General features: G+C 38.0%; 1 protein-coding gene across 1 annotated transcript in view; it reads left to right on the forward strand.

The window, feature by feature from the left end:
- The window catches only part of LOC105305421 (A-kinase anchor protein 6-like), a gene marked incomplete at its 5' end in the record, with an annotated part of 117,780 nt that extends 100,195 nt beyond the window's left edge, over nt 1–17,585 (forward strand). The window contains 2 exons of the mRNA XM_011380015.2: nt 8,489–11,907; nt 16,949–17,585. Of these exons, the coding sequence (XP_011378317.1) occupies nt 8,489–11,866 (3,378 nt within the window). The remainder of the gene's footprint in view (nt 1–8,488; nt 11,908–16,948) is intronic.
- Between the last annotated feature and the right edge of the window lie 1,452 nt (nt 17,586–19,037).

Raw genomic sequence — 19,037 nt, forward strand, 5'->3', positions numbered from 1 at the left:
CACAAAACTCAAATGTTATGTCAACTTCTGAGAGTCAAAAGGCAAACACCAAACAGTTAAAGTAATGCCAGAAAAATGGGGCCAGATGTTATCATTAGGGGGAAAAAAAATTGTTTATGTAACTTGGCATGTGGATCTGTCATTGTTATTCGAATAGATTTACCATAGGGTAGAATGTAGAAAATACTACTATCTTTATTGTAGTTGGGTTTTTATAACTTTATTGAGGTTATTTTTCTTTAGTACTTTCTTTTGATTTTAGCTGACATGATTCTGAAGATGTCAGATTAAATAAATTCCTTTTATTTAAAAGTCTCTTCCTAAGATTTTTTTTTTTTTTTTTTTAGTTCATTTTAAAACAATCTAAAATTTAGGTACTTTCTTGAAACTCTGGGGAAATTTTTCAGGGAAACAGAATAGTGACTAAGAAGAGAAAGATACACTAGTTTTCCTATTCAGTCTGTTCTGAGTATAATATAAATTTCTATATGTTTACATATAATGCAACAGTCAAAATTTATTTGCCAGAAGAAGTAGGTTATTTTTCTAGTTATAGTAAAACATTCAGCATTGCGTGGGAAAGTAACTTTTTCCTACAGTGAAATCTTAACAAGTATGAATAATTATTTATACAATAATTAACTTGTTTAAGAAAAACATAGGTTGATGCAAGCATTCACCTGTTGCCACCTAGCTTTAATACTGAGGTTCCCAACACTGAGGTTCATACACCTAAAAGTTATGTAGAAATTGTGACAGCATCTAACTTTATTTAATTTATTGCCATAAACATATTGCCTTTTAATCGAAATATCACTTCTTTGAGGCTGACCCTCCAGTGAAACTGGAAGGGAAGAAAGAAGTATATCCTTTCTTCTGTGGAATTCCTTCCTACAGCTTCCTTAAAGTTTCTGGCAGACATATTCTTCACACACAAAGTCTAATTTAAAAGTATTAAATATGATTTTTGTTGTTGTTTTTGTTGTTTTAAATAGATACAAGAGTTAGGATGTACTACTGTGTCTATTGTTGAGGGACGAAGTGTTAAAACACTTTAAGAGTTTCCTATCCAGTCTGGGGCCTCCACGGCTTCTGGCCTCTGTTCTCCTTCCAAGACAGCTGCTAGAAGCCCAGAAAGGCAGTGGATAGCACCTGGCGGGACCAGGCACCCAATTTCAACAGTTGTTTCACGGTGAAACCTGACTCCTTCAGGCTGCTTTCTAGCACGTCCTATCTCATTTCCTCACCCAACAGCCACTCTATGACTTTCTTCTTGCTAATTCAGTGGCTTTCCTTTACCTCTCACTCTTCTTATCTTTTCTGACTATAGCACTCTTAACCATCCATGACTTTAAAAATTTCCTTCTTTCAGCTCCCAGAATATTATACCAGTTCTACTTGGCTTTTCCTCTATGTTTCTTTTGCTAGTTGCTCACTACTCCTTTGAAGGTACCCATAAGACTCTATCCCATCTACCTTTGCTTTTTACTATTCCTTCTTCTTGCAGTGGCCCCCTCCCCCAGCACTTTCTCTGAATTCCTTTCTCCTCATTGTAGCCTATATACCCTTCAAAATGATAGACGATCAGATCTCATTCAGCTAAACACATGGCAGAGGAGTCTGTTAGGTGAAAAGGGGCAAGATAGAACTGTGGGACATACTGTCATTTAATAGTCAGGTGAAGAGGATTTATAAAGAGACTCGGCCTCAGGGTAATCAAAGGAAAAGAAAATTTCCAGAAACATGGAATCAAATGCTACAGAGGAATAAGTAAAATAAGGCCAAAGGAGATGCAGTTGGATTGGGCTCTCAGAAGGTCGCTGGTGATCCTGCCAGGGGTTCAGCAAACAAGGGCTCTGTTAATCACACTCCTTTTTTTCTCCTCAAAGAGACTGTTGCCTCAAAATGAGTGAAGTTGAATTGAGGGAAGTATTATACACAGGATGTTCTTCTCTTCGGCGTTTCTGAGAATGATGAGCATGAATGCAGACCAAACAAAGAAGTCTGTAATAAAAATTATCTTTATTGGTAATACATGCACAGTGATATAAATGAATTCAGAAGTATTATCAGTTGTAATATTTTTATTAAGCAAGGTCCTCAATAGAGTGATGAAGTCTTGTTATGTTTGATGGTGTTACAGGACTGGGGAATATTGTTACTTTTTCTTTTTTAATTAATGTGAAATTAACATAACATAAACTTAATCATTTTAAAGAGAGCAATTTAGTGGCATTTAGTATATTCACAATGTTGTAAACTTATCACCTCTAGTTCCAAAACATTTTCATCACCCCAAAAGGAAACTCCGCACTTGTTAAGCAATTGCTTCCTACTCTCCCCTTCTTCAGTCCCCTGGGGACCACCAATTTTCATTTGTCTCTATGAATTTATCTAGTCTGGATATTTCATATAAATGGAACTATACAATACAGTTGACCCTCGACCAACACAGGTTTGAACAGCATGGGTCCACTTATACATGGATTTTTTTTTTTCAATAAATACTGTAAATGTATTTTCTTTTTCTTAATAACATTTTCTTTTCTCTGGCTTACTTTATTGTAAGAATGCAGTATATAATAATATACAAAATATGTGTTAATTCACTGTTTATGTTGCCGGTAAAGCTTCCAGTCAACAGTAGGCTATTAGTAGTTACGTTTTGGGGGAGTCAAAGTTATACATGGATTTTTGACTGCACGGGATTTAATGCCCCTAACCCTTACATAGTTCAAGGGTCAACTGTATATGACTTTTCCTGTCTGGCTTCTTGAAAGAAGCACAATGTTTTTGAGGCTACTAACTTTTATAACTCAGAGGTGGCACCAGCTAGAAAGTCAGAAATTCTCCAGGTGGCTTTGCCATGGCAGAGTTTAACTTAAGGACTTTTTCCCAGATTCCTTCAACAGTTCGTGAGACCGTGGACAAGTCTTTATTCCTGCAATTCACTCGGTATTTTTTTTTTTAAATCTACTCTCTGCCAGGCACTGTTTTAGGTACTCAGGCTCTAGTGGAGACAGAACAGAAAGAGCCCCATGGAGTATATATCTGAGAGGAAAACCCCTACTTCCCAATATTAGACTCACTTTTGTCTTTGTTCCCTGTTGAGAACTAAGGCAATTTTTGCTATTATAAAACTTACTTTAAAACAACAGCTAATGGATTTTTTATTTTCAATTATTTCAGAAATATCTGTGTAATCAAGGCTAGGAAATATGTCCATGTTGGTAAGCATTTTAGTGATATTTGTAAGATGACCTGGGGTTTTGAGTTTCTGATCAGCCTCATTATTGCAAAAGAGCATTCACTAGAACAGTTTTTGATCATTAGTGTGAGATAGACTTTCAAAGGATTTTCTGAGCTGAGACAAGTTACTTTAACATTATTGTCAATCTGAGAGATAGTGAGCAGTATTTGATTGCTGTAATGTGTCAGTTGTGATAGAATTTCACAGACAATGGACTTGCCTTTTTTAAAAAAAAAAGATTATTTTCAGGAAATAGAAAGTTCTTGAGCTATGGGCCTTACTGAGGCCTGGGGAGGTGTCTTTTCTCATCTGGTTATTCCTGAAGGATAAGCATAGTCAAGACATGCAAAGACAAACCTACACCTCATTTGCAGTGCAGTGGAAGGGAGTAAGGGCACTAAGTGATGTTTATTTCACTGAATTACACGCACGTGGTTGCACTATAGAGATGCGTCAACCAACCACCAGTCTTAATGCAAACATTGTTACAGTTCCTTAACAGTTAGCTGTACTGTTCTCCTCTCACTTCAGCACAGGGAATATAGAACTGCCAGTCCCATATCCCTGCTATGTACCAGGCCCTCTCCATAGCACCGTACGTACATTTTCCCATTTACAGCTCTTAACAACCTCCAAGGTAGATATAATGTACTGTGATTACCGTGGACATACAAATGATGGAACTGAAGCATAGAATATTAAATAACTTGTCCATGATCACACTGCTAACACATCAGAGTGGGATCCAGGATTCAAACCCAGATCTGTTTGAGTTTCTAGCCCAAATCTCAGAATGGTTAATAACCCGTCAACATCATTGCTTTTAATCCTGTTTCCTTTTTCATCTATATTTTTTCTTGCTAGCTCTGAATCTAGTCTCTGCCCAACAAGAGTCATAGTAATACAGACTTCAAGTTCTCATCAAAGTTGTCTTTCCATTTTCTGAGGACTAGCTGTTTGTTACGGTTGTTGATGTTTTTGTTTAAAAAAAAATTTCTACGTAAGTCTAATTTGAGAAAATAAATATGCATGTAATACTCAGACACTTTGGTCTCAGATTTGGAGGTAGGCGCTAGGGAAAATATTGCATCAAAAAAGCAGAGTGAATATATGAATGTTGGAATTGCCCCTCATTTCAATTGATTCCCCTACCCTGACCTATATAGTATTTTCTCCCTGCTATTCATCGCCCCCTCAAACTTCTGTGTGGCCTGCTTTTTCCCTTAGGGTAAATATATATATCTTGATTCAGTTATGATGAATTCTGTTTATGTTTTTATCATTATTATCTATTTGTATGTTTTTGATGTATTCTGCTTTTCTACAGATAAATCAATTCTCCCAGGGCTTTGCAAGGGGTGTTGCTCAGTAGACTGCTGGGTCTAGAATAAACAGGGAGAACATAAACTGCAAGACTTCCTAGTGGTTTTGCCCCTTCTGAGCACCAAAATTTTGAGTGGGACATTCATTTCATCCTGCTTTTTTGAAATTCTTTAGATTGTCAGTAATGCAACTTTCTAAAGGAAATTAAAGGAATCCAGAAGTAGCTGTATCAGATCTCTGTTGAGTTGTTTTATTGAATGCCATCTTCTTTCATCTTCACTCTTTAGCCGATAACATGTTTCTTATCTCTTATAAAAACTCACCATTTAACTTAAAAATTTAAGAAAATACTAGAAATGCGTTTCTGGGAAACCTAACTCAAAGACATACAAGTACAGTGGGGAGTTCATTTGGATATGTATTACTTGCTGTAATTGGAATCTTGGGTCTTTCATCATCATCATCATCATTTCTCTAGCCGCTTTTAGTTACTTTCTCTGTATATATTGTGTTAATATAAATAACCCGCTTCCAAGAATAAAAATAAACCAGCACTAGCTAATGCCACTTGTTTCTTGAGCAGATCTGTAAAGATGTGTGTATATACGATTATCAATATAGAGGCCAAAGTTCTGTACCAGTTAAGCAAGTTTATGAATTAAAGACCCTTGCACACATGAATTTAATTCAGAATTATCTCTGAACTGCAGACTCTCTAAAGGAATCTTAAGTGCTACTTACCATCCTTTTAGTTTTAGTCAAATATTCTTAGATTTTGTCTATATCCACTTTTTTTCTATGTGGGATAAGAGGAGGGAAATGAGTTACCACACCTCCCAACCTCTCCTCTTCTACAATCTCCTTGGGACCCAGGCAGTCTGACTGCAGAGCTTACCAGCGCATCCATTTTTGATTTGTCACTTTATCAAAGACAGGAACACATGTGTCTTTTTAAAAAGTCCCAGACAATTCATCTAGAAAAACAACAACAAAATTGCTTAATTAGCTTGTGACTATCTTGGGCTATCATCAAAGAGAACATTTAACCAAATATTGTCTCACCAGTTAGAGTTATATTTCTCTTTCTCTCTCTGTGTGTATAATCTTTTTTTCAAAGACAACTGTTTAGTTATATAAATATTTTAATGTCCTTCCTATTGGAAACTTTCCCCACATTCTTGCCCCCAGGTTACACTTCATGTTTGAGGTTAAATCTTGAGGAAATGGAGATTTTATTGAAAATATTGACAGAATTTAATTCACAACAGAAGAGAGTGAATGAGGGCAGAGTGAGTAGCACTTGTTTAATACGTAAAGTGTAAAGTCTAAAGTGAATGATTTACTAATGAATCTTGTCAGATACTCCCTGGAATTGACATACAAAAAAAATTCAGAAATTACAATAAATTTAAGAGGACTTACAGGAGGAGAAAATTAAGAATGAAAAAGGATAATATTATGTTCTATGGAAATTTTCCACTCCAACTACGTTACTGAGCAAAGTATTTGTTCTTTTAGCTATTGCTGTTTTGTACTTTCTTCAGCTTGCATTTGTAAAGCATTTGGTCAGAAAATGACTGTCATGGAAGACAAGTCCGAGTTACCAGCATTTCTTGGGCTAAGCTCCCAGCATACTTCCAGATGGCATAATTCCGGCATCTAGTGTGAGCCCCTGGGTTTGGGACTTTCATGGAAAATCTGTGCTGCTAAATGTTAAAGTTAACCAGAGAGTTACAAAGAGAGCTTCTTTGAAAGACTGGTTCAATTATTTATTAGCACTCTCAGAGTATAGTGTCAGCCAAGATATATTTGAAATTAATATACTATTTGATTAGACTGATTGATTATTTCTACAGCTGAAGATTTTAACATTCATTAGCCATGCTAACCGGTCATTAGTCCTGTCTTTATCAGCAAGCAAAGAATAAACAGAAATTCTAATAAAAATTCATCACAGTGAATGTACTACATACCTAAGCGAGTGTGATGACTGTGGGTATACTAAAAAATAAATTAACTGCTATAACATCGGCAGCAGGAAAGATTTGTTATAAAATTTAAAAATATCTCTTAATTAATGTTTACTTTGTAACTGGACTCTTTTAAACTTAATCTCTTACATATCCAGTATAATAAAGTTCCAGTGGGTATTTTATACTTAATGGGTTTGTGTGGTAGCCTTTGAATATTAGTTTTAGGAAGATTTCAGATTTAAGAAAGTTCTGCTAATTGTGTTGCTGGTGAAACCCTTTTCTCACTACTGAGGAATAAGTCATTATGGCTTGTTTTTCAACCAGACTGTTAAATCTGAATTGTAATGCAAATATGCTGACCTGTTATACTTTATGACACTTCTCTCTACCTACCCTGTCATGAATCCCTCGTGGTTTTAAGAGCAAATTGAAAGGGATGATGAAAAGGAGAGAATGAGATAGGCAGGAAGAACCCTTTATGAATTGCCGTATGGCCACTCTAGAGCAATTCTATATACATTAAGAATTATGGCTACCTTATACTGACTGCTTTCTCAGCCCTTCACTTGCATTAGCTTGTTTAGTACTCAGAATTTTCTTCAAAGTTAGATAACACTAGCCCTCTTTATCAAGTGAGGTGAGGAGCCTGGTGCTCAGATAGGTTAAGCAACTTGCCCAAGGCCATGCAGGTCAGCAGCAAAATCAGTACTTCAGTGACTCTGCATAGTTCTAGAGTCATGCTCTTCTGCCTGGCTACCCTGCATAAGCAGAAGCTGAACTGCAAAGTTCTGAGTTTCTTCTGTCATTGAGCCTGGCAGGGCCTGCAGTACCTACATCACCTCTCTTGGCTCTAGCATGAATCCAGACAGCTGGACAGCAAGTGAGGATGGTGAAGGAATCTGGACAGAGTCCAGGAGTCCATTCAGCTACTACACCCCAGAATGAGTCAAGCTCTACCTAAACAGAGTTAAAACCAAGAAGTCCAAGCAAAGATCCAGGGTCCCAACTGTTCAGGCAGAGAGCAGCGTGAGAGAATCTGGACTACTTCCCTGGGAGTCAGGAAAGTCTTCAGATAGTTGTTATTCTAGGGCCAGAGGTGGGCTAGAAGGGGAGTTTCCTACCTGTAAGAGATAAGGGGCAGGGCTGACAATGGTGAAGCAAGTCAACAAGGGACAAAGTGGAATGTCTTTCACAGAGATGGAGGAAAAAAGGAACTCAGAGAACTGTGATTAAGGGACTGCCCTGGAGCCCTGGCGCCTGTGATTCAGGGTCCAGGAAGATGTAGGTGAGGGAACCAATCAAGTGTTGTTCATCTTGGGTCTGATGGAGAGCTGGGCCCAATTCTAAAGAGGCATTGCCCTGAAGGGGAAGGCAGAGGAAAGGATGGACATGGGACAGCCTCTGAACCATGAATAGCTCTACAGGTGGCTACGGCTCTATTCTATTTCCCAAAGCAAAAACTGCCTCAAGTGGAGAATCCAGGAATAGAGGCAAGAGGCAGTTTGTCATATGCGGCTACAAATAGTATTCCTCTATGGATTTTAGAACTAAAACAGTATCAGACCGAATATACCTTAAGAGATGTTGTGGGCTATTCTTTTCTTTTTATCTTCATTTACCTGACAGTTTTATCTTCACTCAATTCAAGGCTAAAAGTGCAGATGAATCAATAGGAAACGGTTAATTCCATAAATTACACTTTGACTATAATAATCTTACATTTTAATCTATGTTATTGCCTTCAGTGACAAATTACTATTGATAGAAAAGCCTATTTCAATAATTTTGGATGTTATTCCAGAGAGGAATAGAGCTGATAATTATGCTGTGTTTCAAATCTATGCTTGGGGCAAATTTATTTTCTGACTCTTCCAAGAGATTTTTAAAGGATAACATTTTCATGCTTGTGTTCCCTAATTCTTCTTTTCTTCCTCCTACACAGGAGACTTTGAATGTGATTGATCCTGGCTTGATGGACCTTAATGGGACCAGTGAGGATGCCCTAGAATGGGATGAAACTGATATAAGTAACAAGTTAATTAGTTTGAATGAAGAATCAAATGACCTCGATCAAGAACCCCAACCTGTCATGCCTTCCTTAAAACTTGAAGAGGCAGGTAGTGAAGACCCTGGTTACGAAGAAGAGGCAGGCGACGATGGGGGTTCTCAGTATGCCTCAAGCATTACCGCCCCCTCCAGTCCACACATTTACCAGGTATACAGCCTCCACAATGTGGAGCTCTATGAAGACAAGCACCTGCCGTTCCTGAAAAGCAATCCAAAGTTCACCAGCATGCCACAGCCTAGTGTTTTAACTAAGAGTCTCAGTAAAGACTCTTCATTTTCATCTACCAAATCTTTGCCAGATCTTCTAGGGGGTTCCAGTATGGCGAAGCCCTGCCCATGCCACGGAGGAGACATGAGCCAGAACTCGGGCAGTGAGAGTGGAATCGTCAGTGAAGGAGACACCGAAACCACTACCAATTCGGAAATGTGCTTGCTGAATTCAGTAGATGGGTCCCCAAGTAACCCTGAAACTGAACATCTGGACCCACAAACGGGAGATTCAGTTAACGTGGTAAAGCAAAAATTTAAAGATGAGGATGAATGCGTTAAGCCTCCTAATAGCTCTCAGTCGTCCATTTCACTAGTGGGTTGTATAAATGGAAAAGTCGGAGATTTAAACAGTGTTACCAAACATACCCCTGATTGTTTGGGAGAAGAATTACAAGGAAAACATGATGTGTTTACATTTTATGATTACTCGTACCTCCAAGGCTCAAAACTCAAATTACCAGTGATAATGAAACAGTCACAAAGTGAAAAAGCACATGTGGAGGATCCCCTGCTTCATGGTTTTTATTTCGATAAAAAATCCTGTAAATCTAAACATCAGGCTACAGAGTTACAACCAGATGCACCCCTCCATGAAAGGATTTTGGCACACACATCCTATGAAATGGATCGCAATTCATATAAAAGTGGTGATGCAGAGAAGACATTCACTGGCATGCAGAATGCCAAACAGCTCTCCCTTTTATCTCATAGCTCATCTATTGAGTCCCTTTCTCCGGGGGGTGATTTCTTTGGATCGGGCATCTTTAAAAATGGCAGCGACAGCCTCCAGCGAAGTACTTCTTTAGAAAGTTGGTTGACATCCTGTAAAAGCAATGAAGATCTTTTTAGCTGTCACAGCTCTGGAGACATAAGCGTGAGCAGTGGCTCAGTTGGTGAACTGAGTAAAAGGACATTAGATCTCCTGAATCGTTTGGAGAATATCCAGAGCCCCTCAGAGCAAAAGATAAAGCGAAGTGTTTCTGATATCACTCTCCAAAGCAGTTCCCAAAAGATGTCCTTTACTGGCCAGCTGTCATTGGACATAGCATCTTCTATCAATGAAGACTCGCCCGCATCTCTTACAGAACTTAGCAGCAGTGATGAGCTCTCTCTTTGTTCAGAAGATATTGCGTTACACAAGAACAAGGTCCCGGAATCAAACGCGTCATTCAGGAAGCGCCTGACTCGTTCAGTGGCTGACGAAAGTGACGTCAATGTCAGCATGATCGTTAATGTCTCTTGCACCTCTGCTTGCACTGATGATGAAGATGACAGTGACCTCCTCTCCAGCTCTACCCTCACCTTGACAGAAGAAGAGCTGTGCATCAAAGATGAAGATGACGACTCCAGTATTGCAACAGACGATGAAATTTATGAAGAATGCAACTTGATGTCAGGGCTGGACTATATAAAGAATGAACTGCAGACCTGGATTAGACCAAAGTTTTCCTTGACAAGAGATAAGAGAAAGTGTAATCTCAGTGATGAAATAAAGTGCAGTAAGGGTGTAGGTAGTAGTGACATGACCAATCCCGCCGATACCCTGAACATCGAGGCCCTTCTAAATGGCTCCATAAAACGTCTCTCAGAAAATAATGGAAATGGTAAGAATTTATCCCATACCCATGAGTTAGGGACGAAAGGTGAAAACAAGAAAAATATTTTCAAAGTTAGTAAAGATCCATATGTGGCTGACATGGAAAATGGCAATATTGAAAGTACTCCAGAAAGACAGAAGGACAAACTTAATGGAATTTCAAAGGAATCAGAAAACCTTGGTTCAACCAGGAAGAGGATTTCAGAGAGTGAGCATTGTAAGTGTAAAGCATGTATGGATAGCTTAGATGATTCAGACATGGTTGGAAAGGAATTTGCCCTCCAAACTGTTAAACATCTTCCAAAGAAATGTCAAAACCACCACTACTTTGAAAATCAAAGGGCTGCTTCTCCTCCCACCGAGAAGTCTTGCCAAGCACGGCCTTCAGAAACCAGACTTATCAACAGTCAGGACTCTGATGTACCGAAGTCTTCACCTAATGATGCACCAAGTATGGCTGGAAAATCTGCTGGTTGCTGCCCAGCACCTGAGCAAAATGACACAGAGGACAATGCCTCTATCAGCGACATTTCCTGTTGTGACTGTGAGCCAGATGCTTTCCAGCAAAAGGATGCCGAAGATTCTTCAGTACGTGACTTTGTTAAGGAAATCATTGACATGGCTTCAACTGCCCTAAAAAGTAAATCTCAACCTGAAAATGAGGCAGCTACTCCTACTTCATTAACGCAAATCAAGGAGAAAGTGTTGGAACATTCTCACCGGCCCATCCAGCTGAGAAAAGGGGACTTTTATTCCTACTTATCCCTCTCATCTCATGACAGTGATTGTGGGGAGGTCACCAATTACATGGAAGAGAAGAGCAACACTCCTTTGCCACTGGACGTTACTGACTCTGGCCTGGAAGACAAGGAGGACATCGAATGCTTCTTCGAGGCCTGTGTCGAGGATGACCCCGACGGAGATGTGCCCTCCTCCTCCAGCGTTCTTCCAAATGAACCCACAGTTCCCGGCGAGGCTGCAATGCCGTTACAAGCAGTAGCAGGCTCTTCTAGGTCCAGTGATATTTCTCTCTTAGCTGATAATGCAGACATAGTGATTCTTTCAAGTCCTCTCCCTCAGAAAGAATCTGACGTTGGAAAGGAAGTGGGTGGTATACCCCAAGCTTCCAGTGTCTGTGCAGAAAGCTCAGACTCAACTAATCTTTCAAGGCTGGCTAGTGAAAAAGAAAGTTCGAAATACCCAGGTGAGTCTGGAATGCCAGAAGAACGTAATGCTGCTTCAGACAACTCTAGAGTTCCAGGACTCTCCTCAAAGGCAAAGCAGCCAAATGACAAGGCTGCATTGTGTCCCAACCCCAAAACTTTAACCTGTGAAGAAAATCTTCTAAACCTTGATGAAGAACGACATATAAATATGCATAGGTAGAATGTAACCCTCTCCAAGCATGAAAATCATCTCATTGAAAGGTATGTATAGTTCTTGTGTTTTTAATATATATTTAATATTTTAGCATATATATTATATGCATAATACACACACACACACACACACACACACTCACACATACTTAAAATATGAGTCTGAGTCAACAAAGCCATGATAGGAAAAAAGACTAGTCAGAGTGACTGGGTCATGGCAAATATTTATCTGAGTAAGACGTTTAGGTGGAAGAAATACTCCCAACAATGCAAGTAACTGTGGAGCAAATGGGGGAAAAAGTCACAAATGACATTTGTAGACATCTTATTACATCATTCTGGCAAGAAGAATACAAAATTTGAGGAAGTAGCCAAGTAATTTAGGGCCTCAAATTCTTCTATCAAGGGAAGAGAAAATGGTTCTCCAAATTGCAATTCATCCCCTCTGATCAAAATGCATGCACAATGACAACGCTCCCCACTTCAGTTTCCTGCACACAGAGCCGCCCGCTCCTTTCAGTGCCTGAAGATGAACAATGATTAGGTTAAAGGCTGCTTCTCCTGATCTGGGCCTTCCTTTTATGTTTCTGTCTAAACTAACTATCGTCACATTTGTTTCCCAGTGGAAGGCTGTGCTGTCACAACTCCTAATCACGGCCAAGTCTGAGGATTCAAACAGGAGGGGAAAGTTGTTGTTAAAGAAGAGGCTCTTACTTATCCACACACAGACTGAGACACAGGCCCAAAAAGCAAACGCGGAAAGAATACAGGACAAGTTAATGACGTTTGATAAAAACAGAATATTCGAATTTTGCCTGAAAGTGACAGGCTAATTTTCATCAAATTTTTTAAGAAAGTCATTCTACTCATATTTAATAAGACAGCTATTGATTGATAATTCTGAGATGTTGATCTGGTTCTAAGAGTGACACAAAAATTCTGTTATTTCCCATTCGTAAGCCCCAGTGATAAATGTACTTTCTCAATCAAGTTTAAAGAAAATTTGAGCTTTTGAATGTGAGACTTTCTATTTCACCAAAGTGAGAGGTGCCGAATGCCATCTCCACCCCCACTCCAGAAGCTTAATGCTATAACCTAAACTTGTGCTATAGGAAATGAATTACAGAAGCAATCTACCCTAATTTGTTAACTTATTCAAATAACAGTTATTATACTTAACTATGCTAAAGATTATCTTTTTTGTGGCAGATTGTTTATTTTTTGATGAGCCTAATTACTGATTTTCTAAAAGTAATTTACATTTATTACAAATACATCTTTTAAAATGTGACAGATAAATGTTGTTCCCATAATGTATTATGAAAAAAGTTACTATTTAAAAACACATTATTTAATTTGAAAGATGAATGGCAAACATCATTATTTTTTTTCCTGCAACACCTGTGCCCTAGGCTCATTAAAATGTGTGATTCTGTGTAGAGCTGCTAGAAATGAGGAGTGAGGGGGGAATCTATACCATATATATACCCTAAAAATAAACTCGGTATGCAAAATTGGAGAAAGGCATCCTACTTACTAATATAGCTCAACTAATTTTCTAAGTTTCAGATTCTATTTACAATTGGCTGCAAGTGAGAACAAAAGTAGGAGAGAGAGAAATGTATTTTCTGTGAAACATTGTCCACCCTATAATCACATTCTCCATCAGTATGCAGTAAAACTGACCATTAGGGGAGAATAACTGCAATTCTAGAAGCTGTTTCAAAACAAGTTCTGTGAGAAACAGTTGTACTGTTGGCTCTGCCAACCTCCGCAGAAGGACTGGTAGAGCCTGGCTGATTTCTGTTCTCTGAAAGGGGATAAAGGCTTGAAAGCAACACCATTCTGAACATGACATCATGTGACTGTGACCCTCAAGTCACCAGTCGTGATGATCCAGAGCTCCAGAAGCTCTGGCACTGGAGAAACCTCCAGGATGCACTCCTCCCTTTTTAATACTCCGAGGATTTCTTCTCTCCTTTACATGCACATAGGATTGAAATGAAATGTAAATTGTAAGCAGCTCCATCTTTTGACTTCGGGAAGCGAATGCGCTGATGGATCTGTATAACCCTCACATTTTACAGGCAGGGACTGTGTAAAACTATCAGCCAGCCTGCCTGCCAGTCAGCAATATTTTGTTGAGCCCCCGCGATGCAGTGCCTGGCCCTATCCCAGGCAATGGGAGAAGCAGCCAGATTTTACTTCTGCAGAACTCACATCGCCCCCAAGTGACTCGTTATCAGCCTAGGGCCATTTAAATAGCCATATTTACTAGTCTTAATCAGTTTTGTTTTGTTTTGTTTTTTCAGTAGCATGTACACAAAACATCTGGATGCCTAAATTTTTTGCCAGTCATTAGTACGGGTACCTGGGTATAAAGATTTACACATTGTTAAAATACTACTGGCCAGGACAAGTTATTTAATCTCAAAATGTTGACATGACTTCAGTGTTAAATGTCAGGGATACATAGGAAAATTATTTGGTAAATATGAGGTTTCATGTCTATAAAAGCTTAGTTGTTGTCATTGTTCTTCCCGCAAGATTCAAAAAAGAAAAAGAAAAAGCTCTACTTTTTAACCCATTTGAAAACCATCATTTGGAGTGCTCTTTTTAATAGGATAATAAAATTCACCAAAAGTTTAAAATTCAACTCACTGTTTTTTCTTTTTCAGAAATAAATTCTCAAATGATGAAATTATTGTAATTTCCTCTAGAAGAGCTGTAACTTAGAATAGCAATACAATCTACAACAGTAACAAATTTTTTTCAAAAATTTTTGTAAAGGTTTCTCATTGACTGTGTTCTAATTAAAAACCCACTGAAATTATTGAGAAGTTTTAACACGATCTAACACAGTATGCATTTGCACCAATTTCCAGGCACACTGCTGTGCTTTTCAGTATTTTCATTTATGTGTCATGTTTCTACAAAAATAGAGAGGTCAGTTACAGCAAATCACATCAAAGGAAAGGTAACTGGATAGATCCAGATATTTCTGCCTAATTTGGAGGAAGCACATAATGTATGTCTGGAGTGCCTCCTAGGACCTGCCTAAGAGATGTACTTTGCACTAATCTTTTTGCTGTATTCTGACAGTTATTTCTTCATAATCCTCATCATAAGCCTCTGATCTTTGGTGAATGATTTAACCCTAAACTTCATGCAGGATAAATCCTGTGGTATAAAAATTTAACTCATTGCATGCAGCCAGAGTGTACTTTTTATTTTTTCCTTTTGACTTCCTCTGATTTTCAGTTTTGTTTTACTCGTGTGTGTGTGTGTGTGTGTGTGTGTGTGTGTACATGTTGGGGGGGGCAGTATTTACTTAGGATACGTATTATTTCCTTTAGAACTTTTAGCTCCATTGCGTTTCTTACTTTACTCTTCTGCAGAGGTGATAGTTAGATTTTGGATTTTAGGCAATTACTTGTATTTATGTATGCTCGAGTATACACATATGCAGTAAAAAGTGCTGCTGCTCAGTTTTTACAAACTAAGAGAGCTGTAAAGGCAAACATTTCTCATGTACACACCATACATTTTCATTCTATTGATGGGATTAACACTTAGTGTTTAATATGACCCAAAGCTGGCCAAGCACATTTAAGAAAGTACTCTTGGTGATAGTATATTCATTTTTCACTAAATGATACAGGTGTAATCTTATCAAATTTACTTTTAAAATTACTTTAATAAATCAAGGTTCTGGTAGATGCGAAGTATTTTCTTTTAATTATCCAATATTTCTGAATGACTAGCCCTGCCATGCTAAATAATGAAGATTTTATTGGGCAACACCCATAACACATACACACACACAGAGCTCAGTTCTGTGTCTCAGCCAATTTGGCCTGCCCCTTTTCAAGTGGGCCAAGTTGAAAGAATTGATTATTCCGAGAGAAGTTAAATACCAGCATTTAAAGACCAGATTTGCCTCACCTAAGGCTTCCCTACTCAGTGTCCAGATTTCAAATGAGTCATGTTCTCTGCATTTGAACAATGCACCATGCTCTTTCTTGAGTGACTGCATTATTTTGCTATACCGAATTTCATCCCATCTGTTCCTGCCTGTCTCTCCCTGTTCTTAAACTTGCCTTCTCTCCTCAACTTCCTGTGGCTCCAGCCAAACCATATTAGTGAAAGACTTTCTGGCTCTTAAACAGTTTGCAAGATTATTGAGAAAGAGAGAGCAAGACAGAATGAGAGTGTTTAGTTCTAAAAGGACGATAAAGCAACCTGACATCAGACTTCGGAACTCAGCTTAAATCCAGAGAAGCAAAAGGCTGCTTTATCTGAGAGCTGGTCAGAGGACCTAAAGTAATTGCATTCTACATTGCCTAAACCTGGAATTTAATTGTTCTTCCCATTCAACAGGTTGATTTTAGCCATTTAGAAATAGGCTGAACCAACTGAGTTTGGAACAGATTTGTATATGAGCCATCAAATGTACAGACATAATTGAATCATTCTCATTTGCACAATGCTGTCTGTACCTTAAATGAAATGCATTTGTATTTGAGTTAGATGTCCCAGTTATATCCTTTTATAGTCAAGGGGCTGGAACATTTGGGGTTATCACACTGTTATCAATATTTCACCACTATGTAATAGAGGAGTTGTTCATTTCCACTGTTGCACATATTGTCATTGATGGGGAGGGTTAAATCTGAGGGCCTAGGTTCTCAGTCTGTGTATCACTGTTGATACTTTGCTGCATTGCTTGGCATCAGCAGCCTCGCATTTTCGTAGTGATTTGAGGCTGTCGAGTGTTTGAAACCGAGTTCACAGGCAGGAGTAGATGAGATCCAGAGGAAATGTCAAACGATTATTTTTCTTGTTTTCTTTACGACCATGTCTTCTTTTTAAAATCGATATAGTTTTCACCTCGATTCTGAAACATTTTTGTCAGTCATGTGAACTCTGGGCTATTAAAATCACTTTATATTTTATGTGTCTTTCTATTTCAAAACATTAGCAGGTTGTCCCAAAATGGCAGCTTCCAGTGGTTCTTCAAAGGTCTGGGTTTTGCAAATAAAACAGACATTTCTGAAACTTCTTCCTGTCACTTTTTTGTTTCTTGTAGATAAGCCTGGCTGCAACTCAGGGGTGGCCTCATACTCCCACCCCAGGCTGGTCTCCGTTCCATCACGTCACTGCCATTTGTTACACTGGCCTCTCCTAAGATGACTCTTCCTTCCGAATGCGGTTTGTCTCCATGAGCCTTGTGATCTGGATGTGTGCACTGGTTCTCTTTAGGTGACTGTCTCTGAAGTTCAGCAAAGCTGCTTGTTCTCCCATGGATTCCTGTCCCAAGCTACCTCTACCAACCCTGCCTCTCCAGCAAGACTTTTCTGTTTGCCTCCTCCCTTCCCCATCTGCTCTTTAAAGATCTGCAGCTCACCAAATTGATGGTCCATTAAGTTCACCTGTCTGGAATGAACCCCTCCCAGTACTTGACCAATTTCATGTTTCAATCTGAAGTTTTTGTAATGGTATGATGCCTATGTTTATTGAAAGAGTTTTACCTAAAAGGCCAACATTTGATTTGAGCAGCATAGAGAAGAAACACTGGTTCTTTTATCAAAATTAAGTAATTTTTAAAAGCGCTGTTTTATTTATTTTATTTTAAAACTAATAATCTATGCAGCACTTCAAGAAACAACTATATGGTGTTGTGTATTATAAACTAGTGACATTCTACTATTAAATTATGTACAACAGTTTTGTTTTTTATGCTTCTTGAGGTGGTAATGAGAAAAAGTTTTTTAAAAAAGTGTGCCTTGCTGTATTTCTTATACCATTTATTAAAAAGCTGCTTTAATGGTAAAATTAGGTTGGTTTGAAAGAAGGAAATAGCAAGGTTAAGATGTGTGAATAATTTCTGTATATATGTATAACCAAGTACAAACATTGATGCATAATGACAGTATAAAATGCTTTCATGTTTGTGATGTCTAGTGATGTGGAAAATATAAGCCTTAAATCCATTAGATTGCATGGTAATTAAAATTGGCATAATAAACATAGCTTATTAGGGGAAAAGGAAAATTAGTGATCTCTTCTACCTGTATCCTTTACCAAATTACTGCATCTGGTTCTGGAAAAAAATATATAACATTTAGCAGCTTCCAAAACGTCTATATTGCATAAGAGGCTTAAAATTACTGTAACTAGAAACTACACATTAAGCCTTCACAATTTTCAAAATCTTCCTGATTACTATAAATATCTTGGAACACAAATGATTAAATGCCAGTTCCCCTACACCAGTAAAACCATATCCTAGATTTTTTATTTCTACTTATCATTAACGGTTTAATGTTGGATTTCAGGATACCTAGTACATCTTATATTTATTTTATATGATTCTTTTGAATAGGTTTGATGGAAAGATGATAGAAGAGTATAGAAAATTTGACTATTATTTTGATTTAGATGATAGATTTTTCAAGTGTATTTATTTTGTGTAAAGGAAATTAGCTAAGAAATATTCCATTTGGTCTTTACTGCTCTTGTTAAATGCAGTTTTTAATTTATGTTCTAATGCCTACTAAAGTGCCTGACACAGTAGGTATTCAATAAAAATTTGTTGAATTGAAGTATCGAATTAGGTAATATGGATGACATTTATCATTTTATTTTGAGAGACATATGCTTAAACATGTAAACAAAAAGATGTAATGCAGTTAGAAAACCACAGAGACATATGCTTAAACATGTAGGAAAAAAAGATGTAATGCAGTTAGAAAACCACACATAATATATAATTAATTTATATCAAATTTCAAAAAGAAAGTGTTGTAGATTCATATAGTTATAGAAATGACAATCATTCATTCAAGCGATAGTTCATTAACACCTTTTAGCTGCAAGGCACTATTCTAGATGCAGGGAATGCAATGATGAATGAATGACGGCCCTGCCCTCAGGAAGCTTACCTACGTGACAGATGAAATGAACAGTAGTTGTCCTGCTGGTGAGGAAGAGAGCAAAGTGGTGAAAGAGGCACAGAGACAGAAGCAGCAATAAGAGAAAAGGAAGAAGAAAAGAGTTAGAAGAGAGCAGGAAGTTAGACAATAGAAAGCTAGCGAAGCTGATTGCAGGGTTAGAAGGAGAAAAGGTAAATTGAGAGACTTAATGAAGAGTCTTTTTAAAAGTCACGTTGGAGCTTT

This window comes from Pteropus vampyrus, unplaced genomic scaffold (genome assembly GCF_000151845.1).
Source record: "Pteropus vampyrus isolate Shadow unplaced genomic scaffold, Pvam_2.0 Scaffold384, whole genome shotgun sequence".
NCBI classification, from domain to species: domain Eukaryota; kingdom Metazoa; phylum Chordata; class Mammalia; order Chiroptera; family Pteropodidae; genus Pteropus; species Pteropus vampyrus.